Raw genomic sequence first — 27,296 nt, 5'->3', positions numbered from 1 at the left:
GTTTGACATATATACATATATATGTATGTGTGTGCATATAAAACTATATCTTGTTTATTTCTATTTATGTGATCTAAAACCTAATCATTTTCTTCTTTTTTCTTTTTTTCAAATAAAATTTTTACTTGTCATATTAGAATTAATACTATGTATTGATTTCAAGGTAGAAGACCAGTAAGGGCTAGGCAATGAGGGTGAAGTGACCCTTCCCACAGCCAGGAAGTATCTGAGACTAGATTTGAACCCAGGCTCTCAATCTACCAAGCCAACTAGCTGAACCCCATCTATTCATTTTGAAACTTATCTCTAAACATAAAAGGCAGCCAAGTTCCTTTAAACATTAGATCTATAGGTCCTTTGTGGTAAGAACTATCAGCCAAGTGCTAGAAAGATAAAAACTAGTCTAGGTCTAATGTGAATGGTAAATTCAAGATTATAACTGAGGATTTAGGCAGATAGCCACTGTCAGAGGCAGAGAGGGCCACTCTTTAAAAAAGATATTTTTATATGCTTCTATAATTTGTATCTCCCTCTACCCTCTTCCCCAGTGAACAAACAAAACATAAGTCAAAATCTTCATCATAAGCATGCATGGTCTAGCAAAAACAAATTCTCACATTGGCCCTGCAAGAAAATATATGCCTTTCTTGACATTCAAAGTTCTTCAGTTCTCTAGTGAGAAATGAGTGATGCATGTGTTGCATATTTGGTCCTTTGGTTTATCATAACATGGGCCAGAATTGTAAAGTCTTTCAGAGTTGTCTCTACAATCTCATTGTCATTATTAATTGTTCTCCTAGCTTTGCCCACTTTATTTTATATTAATTCATAGATGTTTTTCCAGTTCCCTTTGACACTTTGATGCATTTTATCATTTCATAGAACAAAGTAATATTCTACTAGATTTGTATACCATAATTTGTTTAGGTTCTCACTGGTTGGAAGGCACTCTCTAGTTTCCAATTTGAGGTTATGAAGAAAAAAGACTCTGTAAATAATGTTGTAAATAAAGGCCCTTTCTTCTTTCTTTGATTTCTTTGGGTACAGGCCTAGCACTGGGATAGGTGGATCATAGTTATATTTTCTTGACATTGGGGGCATGATTTTAAATTGCTTTCCAGAATGCCTGGAAAGAGCATTCAGAGCTCCACCAACACTGTTTGAGTCTTTTTTTTCCCCAAAATTAAAATTTGTCAGGAACATCTTAAACATAACCTGAAGTTCTTTTCCATGAAAATAAATGAGATTAAAATAAATTTCAAGTTTATTTAATGCCTGCTTCACATGAATATCTATATCCTTTTCTATGGAATTCAATCTATTAACATTTATGCTATTTTTATAGGCAGAATTTTTTTTTTTTTGCTTAGAAAAGACAAATTTTGAGCTTTTGTTGTCCATGAGAAGACTTAGATGTAATTGAACTGCCTAAGAATGCACACTTTAAACACTGAGTCTTACTGCCTTAAGTCAAAAGGACCAGCATGTTTCTCCTGTCAGGAATATATATCATAGCAGAAAAAGAAGAATCTTATCTCATTGCCTAGATGAGAGGACACTAGCCACCTTAGCAATACGCTCCTTGATGTGTAAGGTGAAGATGAGATGGTTTTACCCACTAAGCCCAATCATGAGGGTGAAGATTGGTTTGTTGGCATCCTTGTGGCATCATAGGGTACCTTAAGTCTGGGTGAGGGGTTGGGTCAGGGGAGGCAGAATGAGGCCAAGAGGATTCTTTCTCCAACACCAGCCTGATGACTGCTTAACTCTTCCATTTACCACTGCTAGTGCTGCATGAAGGAATGGGGGTGTATCCAGCATTCTTTCTAGCACAGCTGTTCAGGTCCCATGCTCTCCTCGGTACACAAGCCCTGGCAGCTTTGGAGTAGTCTCCCAGGGTCTCATTTGCTTGGCCTGATCACTCTCCATCCTATTCCAGCTGGCCATGTTTTGAAATCTACTTTGAGAGGCTGCACTCTCACTAGAATAATAGTACATCCTCATGTACTGTTTCAAGGTCTCCTTACTTCTTTAGCATAATCATGTCAAAGAGGATGATTCCACATCAGAGAACACACAACGCATTAATGGTCACATCCCTCATGCGCTCCTCTGGGAAACACACTTTACCTTTTAATTCTGGGCTATGAACATGCATTCTTTGCAAATGCAGGTTTATTGGAACGAATTCTAATGTCTTCTCCCCTTTGCTACAGCTTGATCGAAAGGATGACCCTGAAAAATAAAAAAAGGTTTAACTAATATTAGCTGAACAGTCCAACATCTGCTTAAGCAAATGTGAACCAAACACATGTGTAGAACTATTCTTAAGTTTTCTTTACAAGTCTGGGCAGTGATGAAGGCATGGAAATGCAAAGACAACTCTGCTTAGAGACCTAGAATAATATTTAACCCACAAGACAAATGCATTTTATGAAGTTTGCTTTAGGTAGTAGCTTCAATATTGAATGCTAAAATAAGGTCATCATGTATCAGTAATTAATGCCCATTTAATAGACAGACAGACAGACAGACAAGATAGATGGATGAATAGATGGACAAAAAGATAGAGAGAAAAAACAGATAGATAGCTGGATGGATGATGGATGGACAGAAAGATAGATAGATAGATAGATAGATAGATAGATAGATAGATAGACTAATAGAACTCTGTAGAAAGAGAAAACATGTTTGCTTGTTCTAATGGCACAGAAAATGAGAGAAAGCACATCTAATTTATACTTGTACTGAGCAGAATTTTCCTTTTTCAAAACATCCCCAAATTTTTTTGAGAGGAAAAGTGTTCATATTAATAAATAGAACAAATTGAAAGAGGAATTACAAAATATTTTTGTCGTGATATACACTAGTTTAAATAGCAGTAAAAGATTTGCAAGAACATAAAATAATGTAATTAAAACCAGAGATGACTTTAGAGTGCATTTAGTCAAACCTTTGAAACAATTGATGAAGAAAGCCCATAATGACTTGCCCATACATAAATGGAATAAATAAAGTAAGCCTTGAATCTTGTCTTATAATTCCCTCTCTAGTGTTCTTTATATCATGCCATGCTACACACACACATATGAACACATACATATAGGAAAATACACCCCCAAGCCAAGTTTTTTTGCATATAGATGTTTTAAATTCCTTCCTGGCAATAAGTTGATCACCTTTGCAAAACAATATAAAGAGAAAATAAACATATCTCTTTAAAGTGCTTTTGAAGTACTCTACCAAAACTTTGTTTACAATTACCTGTGAGCAAGTAGTATGTGTATTTGAGGTATTTTAGTTCTATCATATCTTCATTTTTACAAATTGGGGGAAAAAACTCAGATAATTTTAAGGTTATATAACTTTAATTTTTAAAATTGGGATTCAAATACAGTTATCTTGTTTCCAAGCCTTGGATCTCTTCACATTTACCTCTTAGATTTCCTTCAGACCTCAACTTAGATTTTTCGTTATACACTAAAGCTATACAATTCCCCTAAATAATTTGTACTCTCCATCACCTGAAAAAGTTTTGTATAACTCTTCATTTACTTATTAGTATATGAGTTGTGAATCCCTGGTGGAAAGTAAATTCCTGGAGGGTAAGAGCAGTTTATGGTTTATTTGTTTTTTAATCCTAGCACAATGACTTGCATTCAGAAGGCATTTAATATTTGTTGAATTAAATTGAATTCCATTCTAAGTTACCATCTTAGAATCTGCAGTAAAAAAAAAAGGAAGACCTTACCCAAAAGTTGAGGAACAGATAAGAATCATTAATAAATAAGCTTGATGAGAGATAATAAGCAAGGCTTATTATAAGAACATAAGAGAATTAGTCTCTAACATATTATTGTTTTAAGAAATGAAATACAACAAAATTAATAGTGAATATTAACGAACTAATAGTAATAATTCCTGCAAGCTAATAGAACCATTCTGATCCTGCAAGTTGCCTTTCCTCTGATGATCTGGGCCCTCTTTATATTGATGTACAGCTCTTATAGAGTGGTTATTTTGACCCTGATTTCTAGAAACATAGTATGTTAGAACTAAAATAAACTTTTAAAATAATCTAGTTCAGGAGGCAGCTGGGTTGCTCAGTGGATTGCCAGCCAGGCCCAGAGACAGGAGGTTCTGGGTTCAGATACAGTCTGTTATGAGGGTAATTTGAGGAAAGGTGTTTGGGATAAGGGAATTGAAAGGAGGATGTTGGAGACTTGGTAAGTGGATAAATTAGGCTACAGGTAGGCTGGGATTAAAGGAGATTCAGGGTATAATAGAACTGAAGTCAGGAGTATAACACAGAAGGGAAACAGAGATCTTTTTGGGAGAAGAGAAGTTAAACTAAACAGGCTAACACAGCAGGCTTACAGACTGGGACTTAGACTCAAACACAAACTGAGGGAAATATACTAGACTGAAATTAACAAACAGGCTTTAGTTAATTTCACAGGAAGGGACCTATTTTGAAGTAACACCTTCCTTCAAGATGGATGCCCCAGCTACCCTCTAAGCTCAGAGTACATTGTCTCTTTCCCTCTTCTTCCCTCTTGATAGCTAACAGACAAATTACACTAAATAGGACTATTGAAACACAAAGGATTTATTTGTTTGAAGAATGTTTGTTAGGAAGGTGGGTTAAAGGAAAGCCCTATTAGTTATCTCAGGAACCTCAGGTGGGGGAAGGGAAGTAAAGATGGAATCTGAGTAAGGACCTGCCTTATTCAGTTTTACAAAATGCTATCTAAAGGAATAAATGATGATTTGATTAAATTATAAATAATGCTGTCAGTTAGATAACTCTTCACAGATTTAACTCCTCTCTAATCACTCTCCTTATAAACTCCACAGCCACTAAGGTAAGGGAGGGAAGGCAGAGTGGTATTAGGAAAGGAAGATATAAAGGGTCTATCTAAAATAATAATTTCTTAAGTAAATATATCAATGCTAGGCTAAATTTCAATATTGAAGCTAGATAATCTAAGAGCTCGCTCATTGACTTCCTCCCTTCACGGAAGATCCAGTCAACTGCCCCTCCTCAAGATTCTAAAAGCCCAACTGCTTTTTGGAACTCAGCCAAAGCTAGAAAAAACTATATCTCCCAATTCTGTATACTACAAGTCTCAGACACTCTCTAGCTGTGTGACCCTGGCAAGTAACTTAACCCTCAATGCCTAGCTCTTACGGTTACACAGCATTGATTCTAAGATGGAAGGTAAGGGTTTAAAAAAAAGAATAATAATCCAGTTCGATCTAAGAACAGAATTGGAGAATGGTATAATTTCATTAGATACCAAAAATCTAATGTTCTCCAGCATCCTTTGAGGAGACTCAAATTCTCCCTTAGCTGTCAATTAGCTCCTATGGAAGACCAGAGGCCATCTCAGTCAGAAAGAACAAAAACTTTTTCTCTTCTCTTCTTTGCCCTTTGTCTCTTTTGTAGTCATGCATACTAATTTTTTATTTGTTATCACACAGAAGCTGTCATTCCATCGAGTAAGCAGAGAGGCTAGTTACAAACCTGTTTGCTTCCCAAGTTCCGTGAAAATGTCCTGATACAAGTTCACCATTTGTTCACAGTGAGCAAGAACATTTTTGCGTAGATTGTCCCAGTGTGGTGCAAGCTCACCGAGATCCCTTAGCTCCTGGTTTCTATTATGAAAAGAGAGATAAAAGGAAGCATACTTTTGATTAAAAATATTCTTCTGATTAAAAGACATAAACTTCTAGAACAAAAACTAGATGTGAATATTTAGAATTATAGTACACTCAACATTGACTTAATACTTAAAATGTTTTTCTTTTTATTAAAGCAGCGTTTGGATGGAATTAATATTGCTATGATATTAGTATCAATACCACTCAGAAACCAGTTTCTGAAATAGGAAATGGGATAAATATTTGATTAACCATGATTAATTAGCTATTGGCTTCATTCCTAGAATATATATATATTCCTAGAATATAACATTTGACCTATATCTAGAGTAAGATAGGTGGAATTGGGGATTGGAGATTGGATAGAGCTTGCTTTGAATAATTTCTCCAGCACTTTCTATCTCAGTGACTCACTTATCTTCTCAGTTTCCTAATGTGTAAAATAAGGATGATAATAACATAATAACTTAGGTTCAGTTATTCTGAAGATAAAAAGAATGTACATAGAACACTTAAAGTATAAAGTATTATGAATGTATATAGAACACTTAAAGTATTATCTAAATATTCAAAATTATTCCAAAATATTCAAAACTATTATTTTCGGTTCCGGGTTAAGATAGCGGCAGAGTAAGAAGCAGCTCTTAACCTCTCCTGACTGAAACACACAAAACTCCTCAAGGGGACATAAAAACAAGTCCAGACGAACGGAGGAACCCCACAACAGGGCACAGCATGGAAGGTACGTGAAATCGAGGCATTTCCATGCTATAAAGGGTGAAATAGCTCTCACTAAATCGCCGGCTGACAACCACCCCACCCCCACCCCCTCCACACACAACACCTATAGCGCTGAAGCCAGCTAAAAAGAAATAGAGCAAGTTTGGGGCACCCATCAAGTCATTGGCAGCTCCAGGGCCTGTTCCTGAGAGCAAGATTTAGGACCCCAATAAGCCAAAAAACGCACGCGAAATCTGAGCGCGGGAGCAGAGTGGACCAGGGCTCAGAGCACAGGCATGGGCGGAGGCATGGGTGGAGGCAGACACAGCCAGGAGCTAAAGCTCTGAAACCCTGAGTGGGGAACCACACCAATGCAACTACCAACAATTTGGAAATTGGTCTTGATCAAGGACACATGACAAAACTAGTGGAAATGTGCATTGGCCATGGGTGGGGAGAGTACGGGGGGGGCGAAGGGGAAAGGAGGAGCATGAATCATGTAACCATGTTAAAAATGAATATTAATAAATGTTTGAAAAAAAATCTTTTGTACAAACAAAACTAATGCAACCAAAATTAGAAGAGAAGCAACAAATTGGGAAAATATATTTATAACAAAAAACTCTGACAAAGATCTAATTACTCAAATATATAAGGAGCTAAATCAATTATACAAAAAAATCAAGCCATTTCCCAATTGATAAATGGGCAAGGGACATGAATAGGTAATTTTCAGATAAAGAAATCAAAAGTATCAACAAGCACATGAGAAAGTGTTCCAAATCTCTAATAATTAGAGAAATGCAAATCAAAACAACTCTGAGGTACCACCTCACACCTAGCAGATTGGCTAACATGACAGCAAAGGAAAGTGGTGAATGTTGGAGGCGATGTGGCAAAATTGAAACATTGATGCATTGCTGGTGGAGTTGTGTATTGATTCAACCATTCTGGATGGCAATTTAGAACTATGCCCAAAGGGGTTTAAAAATCTGTCTGCCCTTTGATCCAGCCGTACCACTCTGCTGGGCTTGTAACCCAAAGAGATCACAGATAAATGACATGTGCAAAAATATTTATAGCCACACTCTTTGTAGTGGCAAAACCTGGAAAACAAGGGTATGCCTTTCAATTGGGAAATGGCTGAACAAATTGTGGTATCTGCTGCTGATGGAATACTATTGTGCTCAAAGGAATAATGAACTGGAAGAATCCCACATGAACTGCAAAGACTTCCAGGAATTGATGCAGAGTAAAAGGAGCATAACCAGAAGAACATTGTACACAGAGTCTGATACACTGTGGTAAAATGGAATGTAATGGACTTCTGTACTAGCAGCATTGCAATGACCCAGAATAATGCTGAGGGACTTATGAGAAAGATAACTATCCACATCCAGAGGGAGAACTGTGGGAGTAGAAACACAGAAGTAAAACAACTGCTTGAACACATGGGTTGAGGGGGATATTATTGGGGATGTAGAGGCTAAAAGATAACTCTAATCCAATTATTAATAATATGGAAATAGTTCTTGATCCATGTAAAACCTAGTGGAATTGCCTGTTGCCTATGGGGAGGCCGGGGGAAAGGGGGTTGAGGAGAGGGAAAGAACATGAATCATGTAACCATGGGAAAATATTCTAAATATAATTATTTAAAAAATAAATATAATAGTACCAGCTACCTTATAAGACTATTTCAAGGATCAATCAATATATAAGCAATTCCTATTGTGCCAGGCATTGTGCAAAGTGCTGCATCCAAAGAGATAATTTGTAAAAACAATTTTAAATGCTTTTCCCTACATATGATGTGTGTCCTTGAAGTACATAGGTGTCAACTTGTAGCAAAATGTGTGAACTTATACAATATGCCTGTGAATTTATGGCTTACAGGGTGGATAAAAGAAACTTCTATTCCACATAAATAGAAAGGCTACGAGAATAAGGAGTTGAAATGGTGTTTACCTGTTTGTAAAATGACCTTTGATTATGCCCTGACTATTTTCTCATGAAAAGAGTCCAATATACACGTTTATTTTGTGATGGTTCACAGCCAATGGTGACTGTAGGTGAAAGCCTATCCAGATCGACAGGATCATAAATCTATGTAGAATGACCTACCTAACTTCATACTTTTATGCACATACAGTACACATTGGTACAGTTCATCAAGGCAGGAATGGAAATGTACTTAGTTTTTAGAAATATTATACCTAATACAGCAACCATTTAGCATTTACCCTTTCCCTTTCTGTATGGCTTGTTTCTTTATGACTTTGCCCTAAGCTGGCAGATTGGGCTTTCCCTAGTCAGAGGGTGACTGCTACATTTTATTACTCTCAAGCTGCTGGGGAAAATCTTTGTGGGTGATTATTCCTACTAGAATTATAACTCATGAGCCTCTACGGGCACATTTTCCATGAGGAAAATCAGTCAGGGACAGTGAGGTGGCTCACTGGATAGGAAGCCAGGCTTAGAGAAGGTAGGTCTTGGGTTCAAATCTGTTACACTTCCTAGCTACATGACCCTGTACAAGTCACTTAACCCCTATTGCCTAACCTTTATTGACTCTTCTGTTTTGTAACTCATCCCTAGTATTGATTATAAGACAGAAAGTTGGAGCTTAAAAGAAAAGAAAATCGGTCACTATTATTCAATTATCCTTAAACTAAAACATTTAATGAAAATTTAAAGAAAAAAAAAACATTTATCTATATAGCATGCCATTCATGAAGCTAGATCATAGTCTCCTACCAATACACATAGTGTTGGTGGGTAGAAGGGTCACATATACTGTATAAAGTGATATCTCTTATTAGAAATTATACATAAAGTTGCCTTGATGAGCATAGCTTTCATGTGACCTGATGCTTTCACTGCAGTGCTGAAAGAACACCCACTGCATTAGAATGACACCATGTGGGGGCAGCTGGGTGGCTAACCAGGCCTAGAGACTAGAGGTCCTAGGTTCAAATCTGGCCTCAGACACTTCCTAGCTGTGTGACCCTGGGCAAGTCACTTAACTCCCATTGCCTAGCCCTTACCACTCTTCTGCCTTGTTGACTCCAAGACAGAAGGTAAGGGTTTATAAAAAAAATAAAATTAAAAATAAAAAAAGTAGAATGACACCATGCTATTCTTAGTGGAAAGAGTCCAACCTGGGTGCCCCTTTTAGTATCCATAATTTAAAAAAAAATTTTTTTTAAACCCTTAACTTCTGTGTATTGGCTCTTAGGTGGAAGAGTTGTAAGGGTGGGCAATGGAAGAGTGGTAAGGGTGGGCAATGGGGGTCAAGTGACTTGCCCAGGGTCACACAGCTGGGAAGTGTCTGAGGCTGGATTTGAACCTAGGACCTCCCGTCTCTAGGTCTGACTCTCAATCCACTGAGCTACCCAGCTGCCCCAGTACACATAATTTTTAGCTGCAACCTCGGATGATGGTTTCAGCTGGAATAGATTTTTGTTCCTTTTGGAGAAGAGCCACAGCATTTACGTAGTAGTTGCTGTTCATCCATCTTTTCTGAAGAGGACAAATGATATCATGGGATAATGTCTTCACTTACATATGAATTGGTTTTGAGGCAGAGATACATAGTTATTAGCACCTTACTCTGTCTTCCAGAGTCATCATAGTCCAGTGGCAAGACAAAAGTTAGGATGCCTGGAAATGGCTTGAGATGAAGGAGATGATCTTAGCATCTTTGATGTCTGAACTAGCTCTAGGCAATCCACAGTGACTTCTTCAGTTGCCTTCCTGGCCACCAGAACAGATTGTTCTCGTCCTCTCATTCTTCCAGAAGTCTTCACATGATTGAGGTAGATATTTCACTAAATCACCAATGGGTTTGTGGTCTGTTGGCAACCTTCCTCCAGTTTAGCTTGGGTATCCAGATCCTTTTATCAAGGTGTAGTTTCTATGCATACTCCAGCTTCTTAGAGTCATGGGGGAGATATTTCTAGTAACAAATGGCAAAAGCCTCTCCAATTTTTCACCTGAATAAGATTCATATTCTCCATCTCTCAGCAAAGGCCTGTGACAAAGTAGAGAAGTATCTTCTGACTTCTTTTCTTTTCTTCTATTGTTCTTCAATTCAGTAGCAGATGGTAATGGAGAGGAAATTAAATCTTTTCTATCCCTTTTTCTCAGCTGCAGGTTGTAGTAGGAAAGGGACCTCTGTCTCTCTTTGCCACCCAAATCTGCATGTCAATAAGTGACAGCATGGAGAGAGAATGTTAATGTCCTCTCTTTCCCACTATGTTGACATCTGTTATTTTACCTTTATGCCCTTCTGTTTCATCAGCTGAGACCTCTCTGCTAGAGAACCTCCCTTATTTTACACTTAGTAGCCACATTCTCATCTTCTGTCACTAAACTATGTCATTTTATTTTGTCAATTTATTTTGTCATGTTCCCCTAGTTATTAATCTTGAAATTCTCCATTTTCATATATAATTAAACCTTTGAAACACAAAATAATGAAAGAAACTTTGTCCTGGAGTTGCTCCAAAATTCTATAGCTTGTCATATGCCAATGAGAAACTACTGTCTCAGAATACCAAGGCAGAATCAACTTCTGATTTCTTAGAATTTTGAAGCAGTTATGTCAAAGATAAGTGAACTTCCAAGAAAATAAAATATACACTGTATGGCTCATGTCCCTGAAGATGGGAACTCCAAAGTAGCAAAGGGATCTGAAAAATACTAATTCAGCAATTTTACCCATTTTTTCTCAAAACAAGGGGTTATATGGGCATTTTAGGTTAATATTTTTGCCATTTCTGGTAGGAGAAATGGATATGCCATTTCATTAATGTGGGGAATTCATGGTTTGAAGACTAACAGTTTTATAAAATTTTCTAAGATATACAGAGATTAAGTAGTCATTGATATAATAATTATAAAGCACTTATTATAATGCCTGGCACATAGCAAATGCTAGCTATTGTTGTCATTGTTATGGTTGGCCCCTGGTCTAAGAGCTAATATATATCAGATATAGGATTTAAACCAGATCTTTGTGGCACTGAGCTTAGTTCTCTATCCATTAGGTCACAGTGGCTCTCATATGTAAATATGATTTACTTATGTATGGAGAAGGATATATAGATACTGTTTCAAGTATGCATAAGTTATAAATATAAAATTATGTGACAATGAATGAAACGTATATGATGAAAAAAAGAAGTCTATGATGGTCCTCCTGATTTTGAGACAAATGCAACATTCACAAATGGCAAAGTATATGGTAAACTAGCAGGTTTTTCTCAAACTGATAATAAAATAATTTTAAGCTTTATAGAATCCTGAATCCAATCACATTTTTCATTTATGAACTTTGGCTTATTTATTTATTATATGTTGTATACAAAGATGCCTGTCTTCTCCAGAATACACACACACACACACACACACACACACACACACACACACACACACACTTGTTTCTTTGTTTATTTATTTGTTTGTTTGTCTATTTATTTATTGTTTATTTATTTATTCATTCATTCGCTCGTTCCTTCGTTCATTTATTTATTTATTTATTTATTCATCGCCTACAGAACACTTTCATAGTGTCCTGGTTTTGTGACTATGAATCAGAGCAATGACTACTAAAGTCAAGTTCACTGGTTGGGAGGTTCCAGGAGTCTAGACCCTAGAATATAGGAATAACCTTTGCCTTACCTCATGCTCAAATGTAACCTATTATTATGGGAGTAGCCCAGAGACATTGCTTTCCTGAAGGCATCAGGGAGCTTTCTCTCCCATATTTTCCTCAACATTATGCAGCATGGAAAGCTCATCTACCTCTTTTTGCTTGAGTAAAATAAGGTGAGGAGTGTATGGGACCCCAGGGAAGCAGGAGAGAACAGACAAATGAACAGGAAAAGGGAGAGAAGTTCCCTAATGTTCTACATCAGAGAATCAAAATATATGGCATAAATTTCAATTTTCTTTTACATTTTTATTGGCTTTGAAGTTTATCTGAACTGAAATATTTCTGATGACATTCTCTTGCCATATGCAAGGTTTGACTCAGCATTGGTTTCCTGTAAAGAGCCTTTCCTCTTATTTAATAAGGCTGTGTGACACTCAGACTTGAAATTTGCCCTAACCTCTGATATAAACATACACGATTGCATGCCTTTTACACTATTATATGCCTTGCTTTAATGTTGCATTTTGTTGATGTCACAAAGCTCCATCTATGCCATAAGCAACCAACATATTTCAAAGGAGAATATTCCCGGTGAAGCTCTGAAGCAGGACAAAATCTGAAGAAAATACATGGCATAAACAAAATATGTGACAACATTAGGAGAACTATAAACAATTTTATTGCCCATAGTTTGGCAAGTCCTACATAACTTGTCTGCAGTCAACCCAACTTTGCAGCCCCATAAAGTCTTACATATTCCTGTTGAATTTATTCACCAACTTGGAGCCATCTGCAACCCCTCACTCTACTCTTCCAGCAGCCTCTGGAGTCATTCAGTTACCTAAGTTTTTCCTTTTTTCTTAATAGGTCTCCCCCCCCTTCCATAGCCAAGTCATAGAGGCAGCCTCTGTGGCTTGGCTATGGAAAGAGCTGGATTTGTTGTCTAATAAATCAAGGTCCAAGTCATAGCTCTGCTCCTAATGAACTAAGCAAAGTGTAACTCCAGAAAACTCACTTCACACCGCTGTGAAACAGGTGACCACTGATGTACTTTCTAGCTCTAAATCTATGATATTTTTGTGTTATCATAGGATTTATCCTGTTTCCAGGTAAGAATATTATTATACTAGGACTTATAGGTACAAAGTGGACACCCAGAAATATCATCTCTTTAGGATAGTACAATAATCTTCTCCAAAGGGAGAATTTAACTTGCTATATGATGATAAGCAATGTGGTTTCCAGAATCCTTGGATGGGTGGGATCCAGTATTGGGTTGGATATTTACTTTTGTTAAGATTAAAATGTATATAGATGGATGTAAATAGAAGTATTAATATTTTAATTAAGGCCATGTTGGAAAAATAAAGAAGACCATGAGCCTGCTAAGATCTAATTCAAATCTCCCGCCATTCCTTCTGCCTACCTGGCTCCCTTGTACCAAAAATACCACCTCCAATGACCTCAGGAGTCTTATACTGTTCTTTTACATAATCACGCTTCCTGTCTACCTCCATTACAAGAGGAATCATGGGAAATGTAGTTTCCAAGTCCCCAAAACATCCACAGGAAGTTTATCATATATCTAAATATTTAAAACTCAAATGAACCCCAAATTTCCACTAATACATTCCCCCACTGAGAGCAGAAAGAGACTGGTCTCCTTGAACACTCTTGTAAACATAACTTTTAAATTACAGAAATTTGGGGATAAAAGAAAAGAGGATAAAAACTAGCCACATTGACAAAAAGCCAATTGGGGCAGTCTCCTCTTGGCATAAGAGTGTACATTCAAAAACAAATCCATTCAACTCCCCATAGTTAAATTAACTGCACAACAAAGTTCAATTTGGATCTTCATGATCCAGTGAAGACACTTCAGGCATCTTCACGGTGCCTTCTCCAAACAGGTTCGTTATCTGGATTCTGGGGAGATGGCAAATTTCTTATCCTGAAATTATTCTCAAAAGAATTTAAACTTTATATTATAGAGTGTAAAACATACATTCCCTTCTGAGAATTATACATTCCCCCCTGAAATTACTCCTAAAATAGTTAAAATTTTACATTATAGATTACAATACAGACATTATTATAAAACTCACACCCCCTCCCTGAGGAAAATTCCAAATAACACATTCTCCCCTGAAGAGGGTACCCCAGGTCAGCTAAGGATACATGGCTGAGTCACGGGGTTATATGAAATCAATTGGCAAAAGAAATTAAAAAAAGAATAAAATCCAAATAAAAAAGAAAAAAATTAACTTGTGAATTAAATGTAAAACATCAAAATCTTATGTGCAAAAATGTAAGAAAAAAAAACTTATAACAGGTCCTTGAATCAAGGCCCAATTAAAGTGATTTAAGCAGTTTGCAATTACCCATTCAGGAGCCAGGACTACAGAAAGTTGCCATTCTATATATAAGAAAAATAACAGGACCAAATATGTGTGCAAGGGAAATGTCTTTCCCTGGTCTGATTTTTTTCTGCAACTTCTCAGGGAATGAGTCATACTGATAGCCAATCTTAAGTGCTTACTAGGAAAAGAAGCTCATGGGAAATCTGGCCTCTACTATGTTAGAAAGCTGCAACCCCGAACCTCAAACTAGTTTCAAGCCCTTCAGTAATGGCATAGAACTTCCTCAATCCATGGTCTGCATGACCTTTTGCTCCTTGGCACTTTACAGATTCTCAGTCAGTCTCCATGGCCTTGTGGCTCTTTTTTTTCTCCCTTCTCCTGGAATCAGACAGAGAGACATTAATCACAGTCCCATAATATTAACCAATAATTGGCTGGTTACCATAGTCTAAGGCTTTTTGGGTATATATTTACATTAAACTTATATTTCTGTAAAATCAAAAAGTATTAACATTGATTATATGTAGTTTAAGTACAAAAATGAGAAAAATGGAAAAAAATCAATTGCTCTATTAAAAAAAATTAAAAGGAAAAGCAATAAGAAAATTTAAAATTCAGGGAAAAAAAACAATGTTTTCAAGTATAAAAATGAGAAAGAAAAAAAACAAACACTATATTGCACATAGAAGGAAGAATAATAAAAGAAGTTATTCTTCTCTGGGGGAACTATGTTATTGCTGTGAATTTGGACTTGAATTTGACCCTAATTTAGAAGAGAAGACTACCTCCCAGAATCCAGAAGGTGCCATGAAGAAGCCTGCAGAGACCACACACTGAACCAGAAGATCCAGAGTGAATTTCGAGACATATCGAATTTGAACTTTTGGGGGTTAAATGTAATTATTTTGATGGACACTTTCATGCCAGAAAGGGTACTGCCCCATAAATGGGTTTTGGTCAATGCACCAAACATTGGTTTTATTCTTTTTCCTTTTTATTTCCCTTTTATCTCTGAATTATTGTAAACTTTAATTTGATTATGTTTTCATGATCCATTGGGGAGACTGGTCTCCAAAAGGATCACGGGGGGGGGGGGGGGGGGAATGTAAAATTGAAAAAGACCTTATACCCCTTTAAACTACATTACCCAAACTCCCTTTCACCATACCCCTAATTCCTTAGGCCTTTTCCTATTGGTCACTGGTTTTCGCGGGTTGTATTGTAATGTGTGTTTTGGCGTAGTGATGGGGCTTTTTGGAGAGGAGGCAGCATTGTAAAGGGTTAAGTTGGGACTGTTTCCCTGTGCTTTTAATAAATCCTTATAAATATCATACTTTGGGGGCATTGAATATTAATTTTAAAACTTTGCAACTCTGGGCAAGTTACAACTTCTTTGGAACTCATCTGTAAAATTGAGACATTAATACTTGTACTACCCAACTCATGGCATCAATATTCATTTTATTAAATTTCTACTATGTTTGTGTGAAAGAGATAGAAAACAAATCCAGTGTCACTGCCAAGAAACACCCTCCATTCTCAAAGGGTGGAGTGTCCTAAAGAGCTGGAAACAACTGAATGATTGAAAAACAACAGCTACGTGCAAGGCATGGGTGAGAGATATTGGGCATACAAAGAATATCACAAGAATTTACATCATAATTTGGCAGATAAGTACCTATAGGAATCAATAAAATAGATACAAAGAGGATAAATATAAACTTATTTGAAAGAAGAGTACAAATAGGGGAGGAGCTCGGAAAAGACTACATGCAGAAAATGGTGTTTCGGTTACATCTAGAAGGCAGAGGAAAGGAGGGATTGCATTATAGATATAAGGGATGTCAAGTTTAAAAGCATGAAGAAAGGCACTGGAATAACAAGTGGGAAGAATGGAAGGAAGAACAGTCTCACTAGGTCAGACAGGAATGGCCAAAACTGTAGGTTGGGGCTAGTATGTGAAAGGCCAGTATGATGGAACCAGGAAATGAAGGATGAAGTTCATTGGATGGAGGGAGTGACATAGTCAGGCTTATTGTGAGGAAAGCCTTTGAAACGTTAATGTACCATATACTTTTTATGTTATTATTCCTTGTGACTCAAAAATTTAAGACTTCATGAACTTATTTAGTAAATAAGAAAAATAGAATAACATTTATATGAACTCTTGGGGTGAAATACATGTTTTAATTGAAGAAAAGATGTGAAACAAGTTGAATATGTTTAGATATTTTTAAAAATTCTTACTGAAATGTAAAATACATAATCAAAAAGAGCAACAAAGTTTGTTTGTTTTTTTTTTTGTTTTGTTTTGTTTTGTTTTGTCTTTCCTTAGGCCAGAGAGAAGTTAACTGCCCATTGTCATATAATTTATATGTATTGAAGGAAGGTCTTGTACCCAGGTCCACCACTGGTATTATTCCATGCTGCCTTGTCATCTCTTACTTCAGATGAGATAAATAGATGTAGTGTTTTCTGCTATGTAAATGTTGTTTTTGCTGTTATTGAAAGCTTAACATTTCATACTCATGAAGAGATACCTTTACTAAGGTAAATAGATACTCAGAGTCAAACTTGTAACTAGTCAAAGGAAATTTAAAAAACTTTCCACCTAAATAAACCATCAAATCATTGTAAAGAAAAATAAATACATTTTTGTTCAGTTGTTTCAATCATGACCCCATTTGTGGTTTTCTTGACAAAGATACTGGCATGTTTTTTTTCCTCCCTTTCCAGCTTTCTTTACAGTTGAGAAAACTGAGGCAAACATGGCTAAGTGATTTGCCCATTCATAAATGTAATAAGTGTCAGAGGCCATATTTGAACTCAAGTCTTCCTGACTTCAGGCCTGAGACTCTATCCACTGTGCCACCTAGCTGTTCCTTGTATGAGATTACACAAATGTAAATACAAGTACAGATATTACATTATTTTAAAATTAAAAATACTTTGAAACTTTTCTGACTATGATGTGAGAAAAGAGATACATTGTTTTGTGACACTATGAATTGCTTTAGTCTAACAAATATTCTAATTCAACAAAATAATTCAACAATTACTAAGAATGTTTAAAGTGTCATGATCATCAATATTTAAGCTTTTTAGGTCACAATCTGGTTATATGTAGTTTAACCATAAAACCTTCAATTCACTTTGACGTCATATTTCCTTTTTGTAGACCACAACCCAAAGAAAATACCTTAAAAGGAAAAAAAATAAAGGAATTTGAATCTGAGTCCACTACTTTACCTATGTGACAGGAAGGCAAATGGTGGGCCATTATCATAGCCAACATATTAGCTCAGCAAAAGGGCAGGGAAAGTGCACCGTTAACATAAAATGGCTTAAATTCCAGGGTTACAGATTTTTTTTTCAGATAATTAGCTTATCTTCCATCATTTTGGGGTGTTTCTTACTCATGAACTAACAATCCATCTTCTCCCCTCCCAGTTTAGACCTTTCTCCTGTACCTACCTTGCAGATTAAATTCATCTCATTAAATATTCTCTCCAGAGAAACCCAGAGTCTGATCCAACCTGGCCCTAAGTTTATTCTTGATTATTTCTTGATTTAAAGTCTAGATCCTATCTCTCTTTCCCCCTGAAGAAAAAGGTATCATTCCAGAAAGAGATACTCCCCATTCCAGGTGATCTTAATTATAGGTACTACATCAGTCCAGTTAAGGAGAATATAAAAATTTCTACAAAAATGTTCACAACAGGATCACTTTTTGCTTATTTGATCAGTTAAGACAATACCTCTTAATGGTTCAGATGACAACCTATGTTGTATTCTCATACTGTGAAACCATTGTTCATTCCCTCTCATAGAAAGTTCTTCCCAACATGCTGGAAAGTACTCTTTATACCAGGGCCCCCAAACCTTTTTTGTGGGTGCCATGGAACCCCACTTTGTCAGTCCAGTAAAACCTTTGGACCACTACTTGGAATAAAGCTTTGAAATACATGGCATACATAAGATAACAAAGGAAACCAATTATATTAATTCAACAAAAAGATGGGCATCTAGCTTTCTCAGTGGATAGTATGTCTGGAGTCAGGAAGACTCATCTTCCTGAGTTCAAACCTGGCCTCAATCACTCTACAAATTGTGTGATCACAGACAAGTCACTTAATTAACCTACTCCTCTTTACTTTTCTCGTGGGTAAAATGAGCTAAAGAAATGGCAAGCCATCCCAGTACCTTTGCCAACAAAACTCTGAGTGGGGTCACAGAGAGTCAGTTGTGACTGACCAGCAACAAGAATCTAGAATTATTTTCAAATCATTTACACTTGTATTTAGAGGCTTGACCATGAGTTATATCCTGCTCTTGTTACATGATCAATCTACTTTTCCAGTTTTCTGATTTCATTCTTAAGAATGCTGTCAATCATGCTATGGTTCAGTTTCTCCTGGGGTTCATCAACATAATGGTTATTAGAAGTGGATTTCATCTTTATAACACTGACAGCTAAATTTATGTTTGTAAATCATCTAAAAACATTTAGCACTGTCTGCTCCCATCTGCTGCTCTGCCACAGTCACTACAGAAGACAAAGGAAAAGGTGCCAGTCTGAGGACTTTTCATATTTTTCTGTTTCATGGGTTGCTACAGCCAGAGTTTTAGTACTTAATAGACAAGTTCCCAGTCATAAGCTCCTCTGTATTTAATTAAAAAGTCAAATCAACAAACATTTATGAAGCACCTAAAGGATGCCAGGCACCCTGCAAGGGGCCGAAGATATAAAGAAGGTATGATGATAGTCAACATTCAAGCACCAATATTCAAGGTCACCATCTGGTAATTTGTATTTTAACCAAGAAACCTTCAATTCACTTTGACCTGACATTTTTGCAGAACATGGCAGAAGGAAAATACTTTCAAAGGAAAAAATATAAAATAAATTTGCATTTGAGCCCACAGCTTTATCTAGGTGACTAAGATAGAAAGAGGTAAGCTATGTCTAGTCTATCACTATGTCAACATATCAGCAGTTTCTGACCTCAAGGAGTTCACATTCTAATGAGAGGAAACATCATTTTAAAAAAAATACCCATGCACACACAAAAATAAATGCTCAAACAAGATGTTTTGGAGGATATATTGCAGGATACATTGAAGAAAAAAATTCGATGGAAGGCAATAGCATTAACAGGGATTAGAAAAGGTTCTTACAAAAAGTGAAATGTTAACCTTTACTTTAAAGGAAACAAAGAAGCAGAGATGAGGAAAAAAGAGAGTTCCAGGCATGGGGGACAGCGAGTGAAAATAATGGGAGATGGAGAATCATGAGGTCAGAAACTGCTGATATGTTGACATAGTGATAGACTAGACATAGCTTACCTCTTCCTAGCAAACTAACAAGTTGTCCCTTAGAGAATAGTGTCCCAGAATCAGTATCAAGAAGCCATATGCTTCATCCCATATCCAGTAATCCCCAAATTCTTCAGTGTTCATTTCAGTAAAGTATTACTGATAGTGTTGCCAATTCCATAAACATTTTTAATAGCATTTTATTAATAAAGGAAAAAAGATAAAAAGATAAAAAAATAAAAGTACAAACCAAAAATAGTCTTTGACTTTAAGGGGCTAACCTTCAATGGGTATGAGACAACATGAACACAGATAACTATAAAAAAATAATATAAAACATTTTCAGGGTTAGAGTACCAACAAAAGAGGGAAGGGAAGCACAGTCTGGAAAAAGCTTCGTGTAGGAAGGAACATTTGGATTGTTGCTTAAAGGATATTAGAGATCTAAGAGGTAGAAGTACATTCTAGGTATGCTCAAGGATTAGCTTAGACAATGGAAAAAAAGTGACAGATAGGTCACTAGTTTGGAAATCAACAATTTATTCATTTAACCCAGAGCATAGAGTCTGCAAAGGCCAGTAATACTGGCACTATTGGACTTGGATACTTTGGGAGAAGCATATTACTCACATGGTCATAGCCATTAAGGTTTAGCACTTCCATTGTGCAAAGAGGTGTCCATGTGGCAGATGGCAGAGGAATATAAAAGGCAACGTTTAAGGGAACAGATGAGTTCTACTTCTTCATGGTTTTCCTCAGTACCTTTCTGGCTGCCTTTTCTGAATGCTGTAATCCAGCAAATGAGACTGGAAGAAAGTTACAAATTATCTTTGAAGTAGAACTATAGAAGAGAAATGACACCACTCTTGCACCTGGAAGTAGTATGCTTCTCGTTTTCTCTCAATGTGAACCCAGGGTCAGGAATTCTAACAATTAACTGGGACTACTTCTGTGTTGCGTGGCTCCCTGCTATTCTCTGCATATAGGTGGAAGAAATAGTCTCCAGGAGTAGCTTTGGTCTAGTAGGGTCTTCTATTAAAGTAAAAACTTGTGACAAAGGCTGGTTCACCAATAATTATCTGTTGCAAAATTTTCAAAGACCTCATGCTTAGCCATCATTCATAGAATCATGAAATCATAGCTGTTACCTTTTGTCAAAACACTAAATCAGCCACGGTGCCATTTATGAACTCAAATATTATTAAGGTCACCCATTTGATTTTTGGACAGTCCTTAGAGGGAGTTCTTTCTTATTTTCAGAAGAAATCTAACTCCCTACAATTCTCATTTTTTTTTTCTAGTTCTGCCATGCATTTGAAATATGAATAACGGCTTATCACTCTATGTCACGTTATAAATTTTTATCAGGGAGATAAAGATCAAAATGGCAATGTACTGATGTACAGATGGATATTGGGATCCTCTTTGGTAACTCTAAAGTAAGCCTCTTTTACTTAGAGTTGGAGCTGCTACACTACAGGACAATGGTTCACCACAGTAAGACACAGTGGAAAAAAGAAAGCTGGATTCTTCTGCTCCTGCCAGGGGTACCTTGCTACTTAACCATAACCTTATTCATTCTTCCAACCCATGAGTGCAGTTCTCGTGACACTTTGGACCTGGGCATACATGGTCATGAGAAAACTCTAATTCAGAAGACGATGATTCAGGATCAGATTTTTTTTTTTTTCCTGTCTGTCCATTTAATTATTCCTCAATACTCCAACTTATAGTATTGAATTATTCCATAGTCATTCTAAACCTGGATACTTGTTTGCTATCCAGTCTTTCTGAGCTTGAATTATCATCTTTTTGGCCATACTCTGGGCTTCTAGCCTAAGTTACTATGATCTCTACTGACCCATAGCCTCTCATTTTGTCTGCTGGGTCTGCTGATCACAGCCTGTGGGTATCTTCCAGTCTCTCAGATTCATTCCACAAAACTGAAGCAAGCTGTTTGATCTTCCTCAATCTCACTGCTTCCTTTCCTCTATTATCCTCTCTGGCCCTGATGCTAGTTGCTGCCACCCACTGACCTAACATGACATATTCCTGATCTGTCACTGTAGCCTCCTCTGGCATTCTCTGATTCCTGGAAGGAAACAGAATATCTTGGAATGAACATGAAGAAGGAAGTCAAACTTGACAAAATGCAAACTGTTTCTTGAAATACTGAAATGATAAATTAACAAGGACTTAAAATATGTAGTTGTTTATTGACCAATGATGCTCAGAGACGTTGAGCTCTGTATTTTGTATCCAGCCTTATTCAGCATTTTTAAAGACACTGGAGGCTAAGTCATACCAACACATCTTACAGATTAGTGATGGCTCAGAGAGCCTTCTTATCATCCAATTAAATCACTAATTCCGCTCCCTCATTATAACAACATTTTAATTTTGTTGCACAATAATAATAACAACCCTATTAACATAACTTATTTTACAAATTAACAATCCATTAGCACAACTTATTTCATCTAAATGCCCCAATGTTTGACCACCACCCTACCCACAATCTATACTGACAGGAACAAAGCTATTACAGAGATGCTGATGGAAGTGTGGAATAAATGAGAGTCTTTCTTCCAGCTATACTTGCATGTATGAGCAAAAACAAGTTCATAGTGTTGTGCAAGCCAAGGACAGGCAGCAAGATATATGACTTGAGTCAAAGCAATGTTAAGCCTAGTCTCTGAAGGCAAGATAATAACGTTTTCATTTTCTTTTCAAAAACACCATGAATGATTCCTACCTTCTCAAGTCCTCATTTATGTGAAGGGAGATCAAATTCTTAGGAATATGAAAAGACAATGTGGTCTCACACATCTGCTCTCGAATCCTCATCCATTTGTTATCAGATGTGGGGAATCTATATAACTTAAACACTGGATTTTTTAATACTGTAAAAGAGGAAGACAAAAGGATAGAGTTGCTTACTCAAACCACTTTTTCAGAACCGTCAAATAATTTAACATCAGAAGCAAATAAGCTTTTGTCAGTGGAAATGATAATAATCATGGTCCATTACCATTTGTTTTACTACTTCACCCCAAAGACTCTGGGACCTTTCTACATGACCAGCAGCTAAAACTTCCTATTCCCCCTGTCCCTAGACCATTAAACATGAGTTTCTTGAATGTAGGGTCAGGATTGCTTTTCTGTTGTTATTCCCAGTACACAATTCTTGGTGTACAGTAAGTTTTTACAAATTTTTTTTGTTCATTTATTCATTCTGTTCCTTTGAATTAAAATCCCTGATTTTTGTCATCATTTAGTGTTTAATTGTGTGCAACATATCTGAGTATGAACAAATTCTCATTACATATTATCTTTCAGATCTCAATATCGATTGATGTTCAGTCATCCTTTTCACATAGACTTGACTTTGGAATTGAGAGAGATCAGGCTTTATGTTTCTGCTTCTGCCACATTCTGCCTGAGTCCAGTTTTGAGTGACAAATTAACTGTAGAGTGCATCACCCACCCAAATCATGTCAATTACTTTATACACCTGCATTCTTATCATTATGTTTCTAGACCTATCCACTTGTGGTTCTTCAAATAAGCAAACTGAAAAAAGAGAATTGCTCAGGTACATATTAGGCCTTTTGAACAATGTGGAAAACATGGCAATACCTCCTGATCCTAATCTATACAACAAAAACATTTGTCAGAACTATAGTGTTCTACCATACTGGATGGCAATTTGGAACTATGCTCAAAGAGCACTAAAAGGCTGCCTGCCCTTTCATCCAGCCATAGCATTGCTGGGTTTGTACCCCAAAGAGATCATAGGGAAAAAGACATGTATAAAAATATGAATAGCCATGCTCTTTGTGGTGGCAAAAAAACTGGAAAATGAGGGTATGCCCTTCAGTTGGGGAATGGCTGAACAAATTGTGGTATCTGCTGGTGATGGAATACTATTGTGCTCAAAGGAATAATAAACTGGAAGAATTCCATGTGAACTGGAAAGACTTCCAGGAACTGATGCAGAGTGAAAGGAACAGAACTAGGAGAACATTATACACAGAGGCTTATATACTGTGTTAAAATGGAATGTAATGGACTTCTGTACTAGCAGCAATGCAATGACCCAGGACAATTCTGAGGGATTTATGTAAAAGAACGCTACCCACATTCAGAGGAAGAACTACAGGAGTGAGTGGAAAAACAGAAGAAAAACAACTGCTTCAAGACATGGGTTGATGCAGACATGATTTGGGATGTAGACTCTTAATGACCACCCAAGAACAATTATCAATAATATGGAAATAGGTCTTGATCGATTACACATGAAGAAACCAGTGGAAATGCACATCAGGTATGGGGGGAGAGGGAGCAAGAACATGAATCATGTAAACATAGGAAAAAAAGTTTCCAAGATATAAATAAATGAATGAATGAATGAAAAGAAAAACAAAAACAAAAACAAAAAACCTTTAGTGTTCTAAGAATCCACTTAGACTATATTTTCTGATTCTAAATCTATTCTACTAAGGCAGTATATTCAAAATTTCATGCTATTTTTCTTTATGTTTTTCTTAAGCTTTTTATAGTTTCCATTGATGTAATGCAAATCCATGATCACTCCCATCATATCATCTTAAGAGTTTCTTGGGAGAAAGATGTGTGCCATCGGACAAACTCATTTCTTTCACATGAATGCAAAATACCTTCAAAATAATGACTCAGAATTCCCTCAGTTGTGCTAGTCAACCACTAGGCATGGTTTTGCTGAGGTTGGGGAACTGTGCTGCCATTGATCCATGGAGAAAGTCATTATATAACTCCCATACAATCCAACAATCATTTATCAATGTCCTACGAGCTGGGGATATAGTAAAACAATTAAAAAAAAACTGCTACACATTAAGAAAGTATTCTACTGAGGGAGTGGTTCATGCAAACATGAAGAGGCATACATGATCATCGGAAGATGGAATATAAACACTATAAGGAATCAAGCAAAAGGCTTTGCATTAAAGGTGGCATATAAACTGAAACCTGAAGGAAACTATAGATTCTAAAATGAAGAAATAATGAGGGAGAATATTTCAAACAAGTGAGAAAGCCTATGCAAAGATATGAAGACAGTAGAGGAGATGCTGAGTTTAGAAAAGGATAAGTCAGAGTGGTCAAAATGTAGAATGAATGACTGAAAATGGAAAGGTAGGCTAGAGACAGGTTTTCAAGGGCTCTAAATGTCAAGCTATGGACTTAGTATTTTATTTTGAAGGAATAAGGAACCACTGAAGATGGCTGAGCATGAGTCAGGTTTACTTTCACAAAATTTTTTTAAAATTAATTTTTTTTCAATGAACAAGAATTTCATTTCTTTCCCTCCAGGCTTCCACTGGAAATAGAAAAGTAAAAGACAAATGCAACCCCAAAAGAAAATATGAATAGCCAAGAAAGACCTATTCCCAATTTGAATGTGGGCAAGGAATATTCTGCATTTTTTTTTTTAACCCTTGGCCTTCTGTCTGAGAATCAATACTAGCTGCTAGGCAATTGAGGTTAAGTGACTTGCCCAGCATCACATAGCTAAAAAGTATTTAAGGCCACATTTGAACCCAAAATGTTCCATTTTGGGGCCTGATTCTTTATCCACCGAGCCACTTCGTTGACCCCACATATTTAGTACTTCACCTCTCTGTCAAGAGTTGGGCAACATACATCATTATGAGTGTTTTGTATCAGAGTGATCATTTGATTAATCAGAATTCTTAGGTTAAAGTTATTTATTTATACAATATTACAGTTAACAGTATTGCAATCATGATTCTTTTCACTTTACTCTGCATTAATTCATAGGAATCTACTTGTATGAATTAATGATTTCTCTAAAACCATACTTTTGTCATTTCTTATAGCTCATTAGTATTACATTACTCATGGCCATTGATGGCGTCCCTTCTCCCCAGTCTAATTTCCAGTTCTTTGCCATGACAAAAAAAAAAGCTACTATGATTTTGTGTGTGTGTGTGTGTGTGTGTGTGTGTGTGTGTGTGTGTGTGTATAGGATATTTTCTCTTTGGAATATAGTACTAATTGAGGAATGATTGGATTAAAGGCTATTCCATTTTAGATAGAAATTGCTTCCTATGAGGGCTGTACCAATTCATGGTTCCACCAAGAATTCATTTTCATGGGCTATCCCTCCTGCTTAGAATGTTCTTTTTCCCCATCTTCATCAATTGCTTCCCTGGCTTCCTTCCAGCTCCAATTAAAATCTCACTCTCTATAGGAAGCCTTTTTTAATCCCTCTTCATCCTACTACCTTCCTTCTGCTGAATATTTCTTCTTTTTCCTCCATGTAATTTGTTTGTACATAGTTCTTTCATACTATGAGTTCCTTGAGAGAAGTAGCAGTCTTTTGTATCAACCGTGCTGAGTCAAGTGCCTAGCATATTAATAGGTGCTTGATAAATGTTTATTGATTGACTGAATATATTAATGCACATGTTTCCTACAGCCCCTTCAACAGTTGCCACTTTCTTTCATCAACTTTGAAAATCTCATGGATGTAAGGAAAAATCTCCAGAATATTATAACAAGGTAGAATGTATATTAGAGAGGAGGAAAGAAGGGAGATAATGGGCTTGAGAACAATAGTAGAATATATGATGTGCAATTTATCCCAATGCCTAAGAGCAGCTCTATATACCAATCTAATGAGAATGAAAAGTTTGATAACTTGGATGGCTCAAATACTAGTAGTTCAGAAATGTCTTTAAAGTAATAGTCTCATCTTCAGTGATGAAAGATAAAAATAGCTTGAGAAACATCTATAACTCAAAAAATAACTATCAACTGGGAACTAGATTTACCAAGGCATCAAGCGTTGAGCCACCTTATAAAGGAAAAAGCTGAGGAATAACATTAAAGTGTTTATTTTAAAATAACACCTGTTTTGACTTCCGGTTAAGATGGCAGCAGAGTAAGGAGCAGCTGCTCCATCTCTCCTGACCGAACCACACAGGACCCCTCAAGGGGAAATAAAAACGAGTCCAGAGGAACGAAGGAAACCCACTACAGGGCGCAGCATTGAAGGTACGCAGAATCGGGGCATTTCCACACTTTTAAAGGGGTGAAACCGCTCTCACTAGAATGCGAGAGGAAGAAGCCCCCTCCCCCACACCGCACAAGCGGGTAAACAGGACGGGGGCAACCAGATAATCACTGGCAGCCCCTGAGCCCGTACCTGTGCGCTGCAAGACGAGGGACCCCAGGTGGCTGGGACTTTCCCTGAGCGCCCACGTGGGTGAAGGCACCACTCCAGCAGGGACAAAGGCCCCTAAAACTCAGCCTTTCCCAAGCACTGAAGGCATCACCTCAGGGGGGAAAAAAGATCTCCAGCCCACTGACTTTCACTACCTTCTGCGGGGGTGAAAGCAGGGCCCTAAGAGCAGCGCAGGCAAAGGCAGTGCCCTAGGCTTGAATAACGATCTCCAGCCCAGGCTTGGACCTCCAGTGAGGACCCAGTGCAGACCTGAGCGTGGCTGTGGAAGCAGCCCCAAAGACTGCTGAAGGAACCTCGGGCAGAGGGGCAGACCGGGAACTACCAGGAG

General features: G+C 37.0%; 1 protein-coding gene across 2 annotated transcripts in view; it reads right to left on the bottom strand.

The window, feature by feature from the left end:
- Window positions 1-27,296, bottom strand: part of INPP4B (inositol polyphosphate-4-phosphatase type II B) — a 483,546-nt gene that overhangs the window by 222,860 nt on the left and 233,390 nt on the right. For both annotated transcript variants that reach the window (XM_044680328.1, XM_044680327.1), the window contains exons 9-11: window positions 22,475-22,622; window positions 5,528-5,658; window positions 2,131-2,235 (exon numbers count right to left, since the gene is read on the bottom strand). In XM_044680328.1, coding sequence (XP_044536263.1) covers window positions 2,131-2,235; window positions 5,528-5,658; window positions 22,475-22,622 — 384 coding nt within the window. The remainder of the gene's footprint in view (window positions 1-2,130; window positions 2,236-5,527; window positions 5,659-22,474; window positions 22,623-27,296) is intronic.

This window comes from Gracilinanus agilis, chromosome 6 (assembly GCF_016433145.1).
Source record: "Gracilinanus agilis isolate LMUSP501 chromosome 6, AgileGrace, whole genome shotgun sequence".
Classification (NCBI taxonomy): Eukaryota; Metazoa; Chordata; class Mammalia; order Didelphimorphia; family Didelphidae; genus Gracilinanus; species Gracilinanus agilis.
This window is presented reverse-complemented; position numbering and strand designations above follow the sequence as displayed.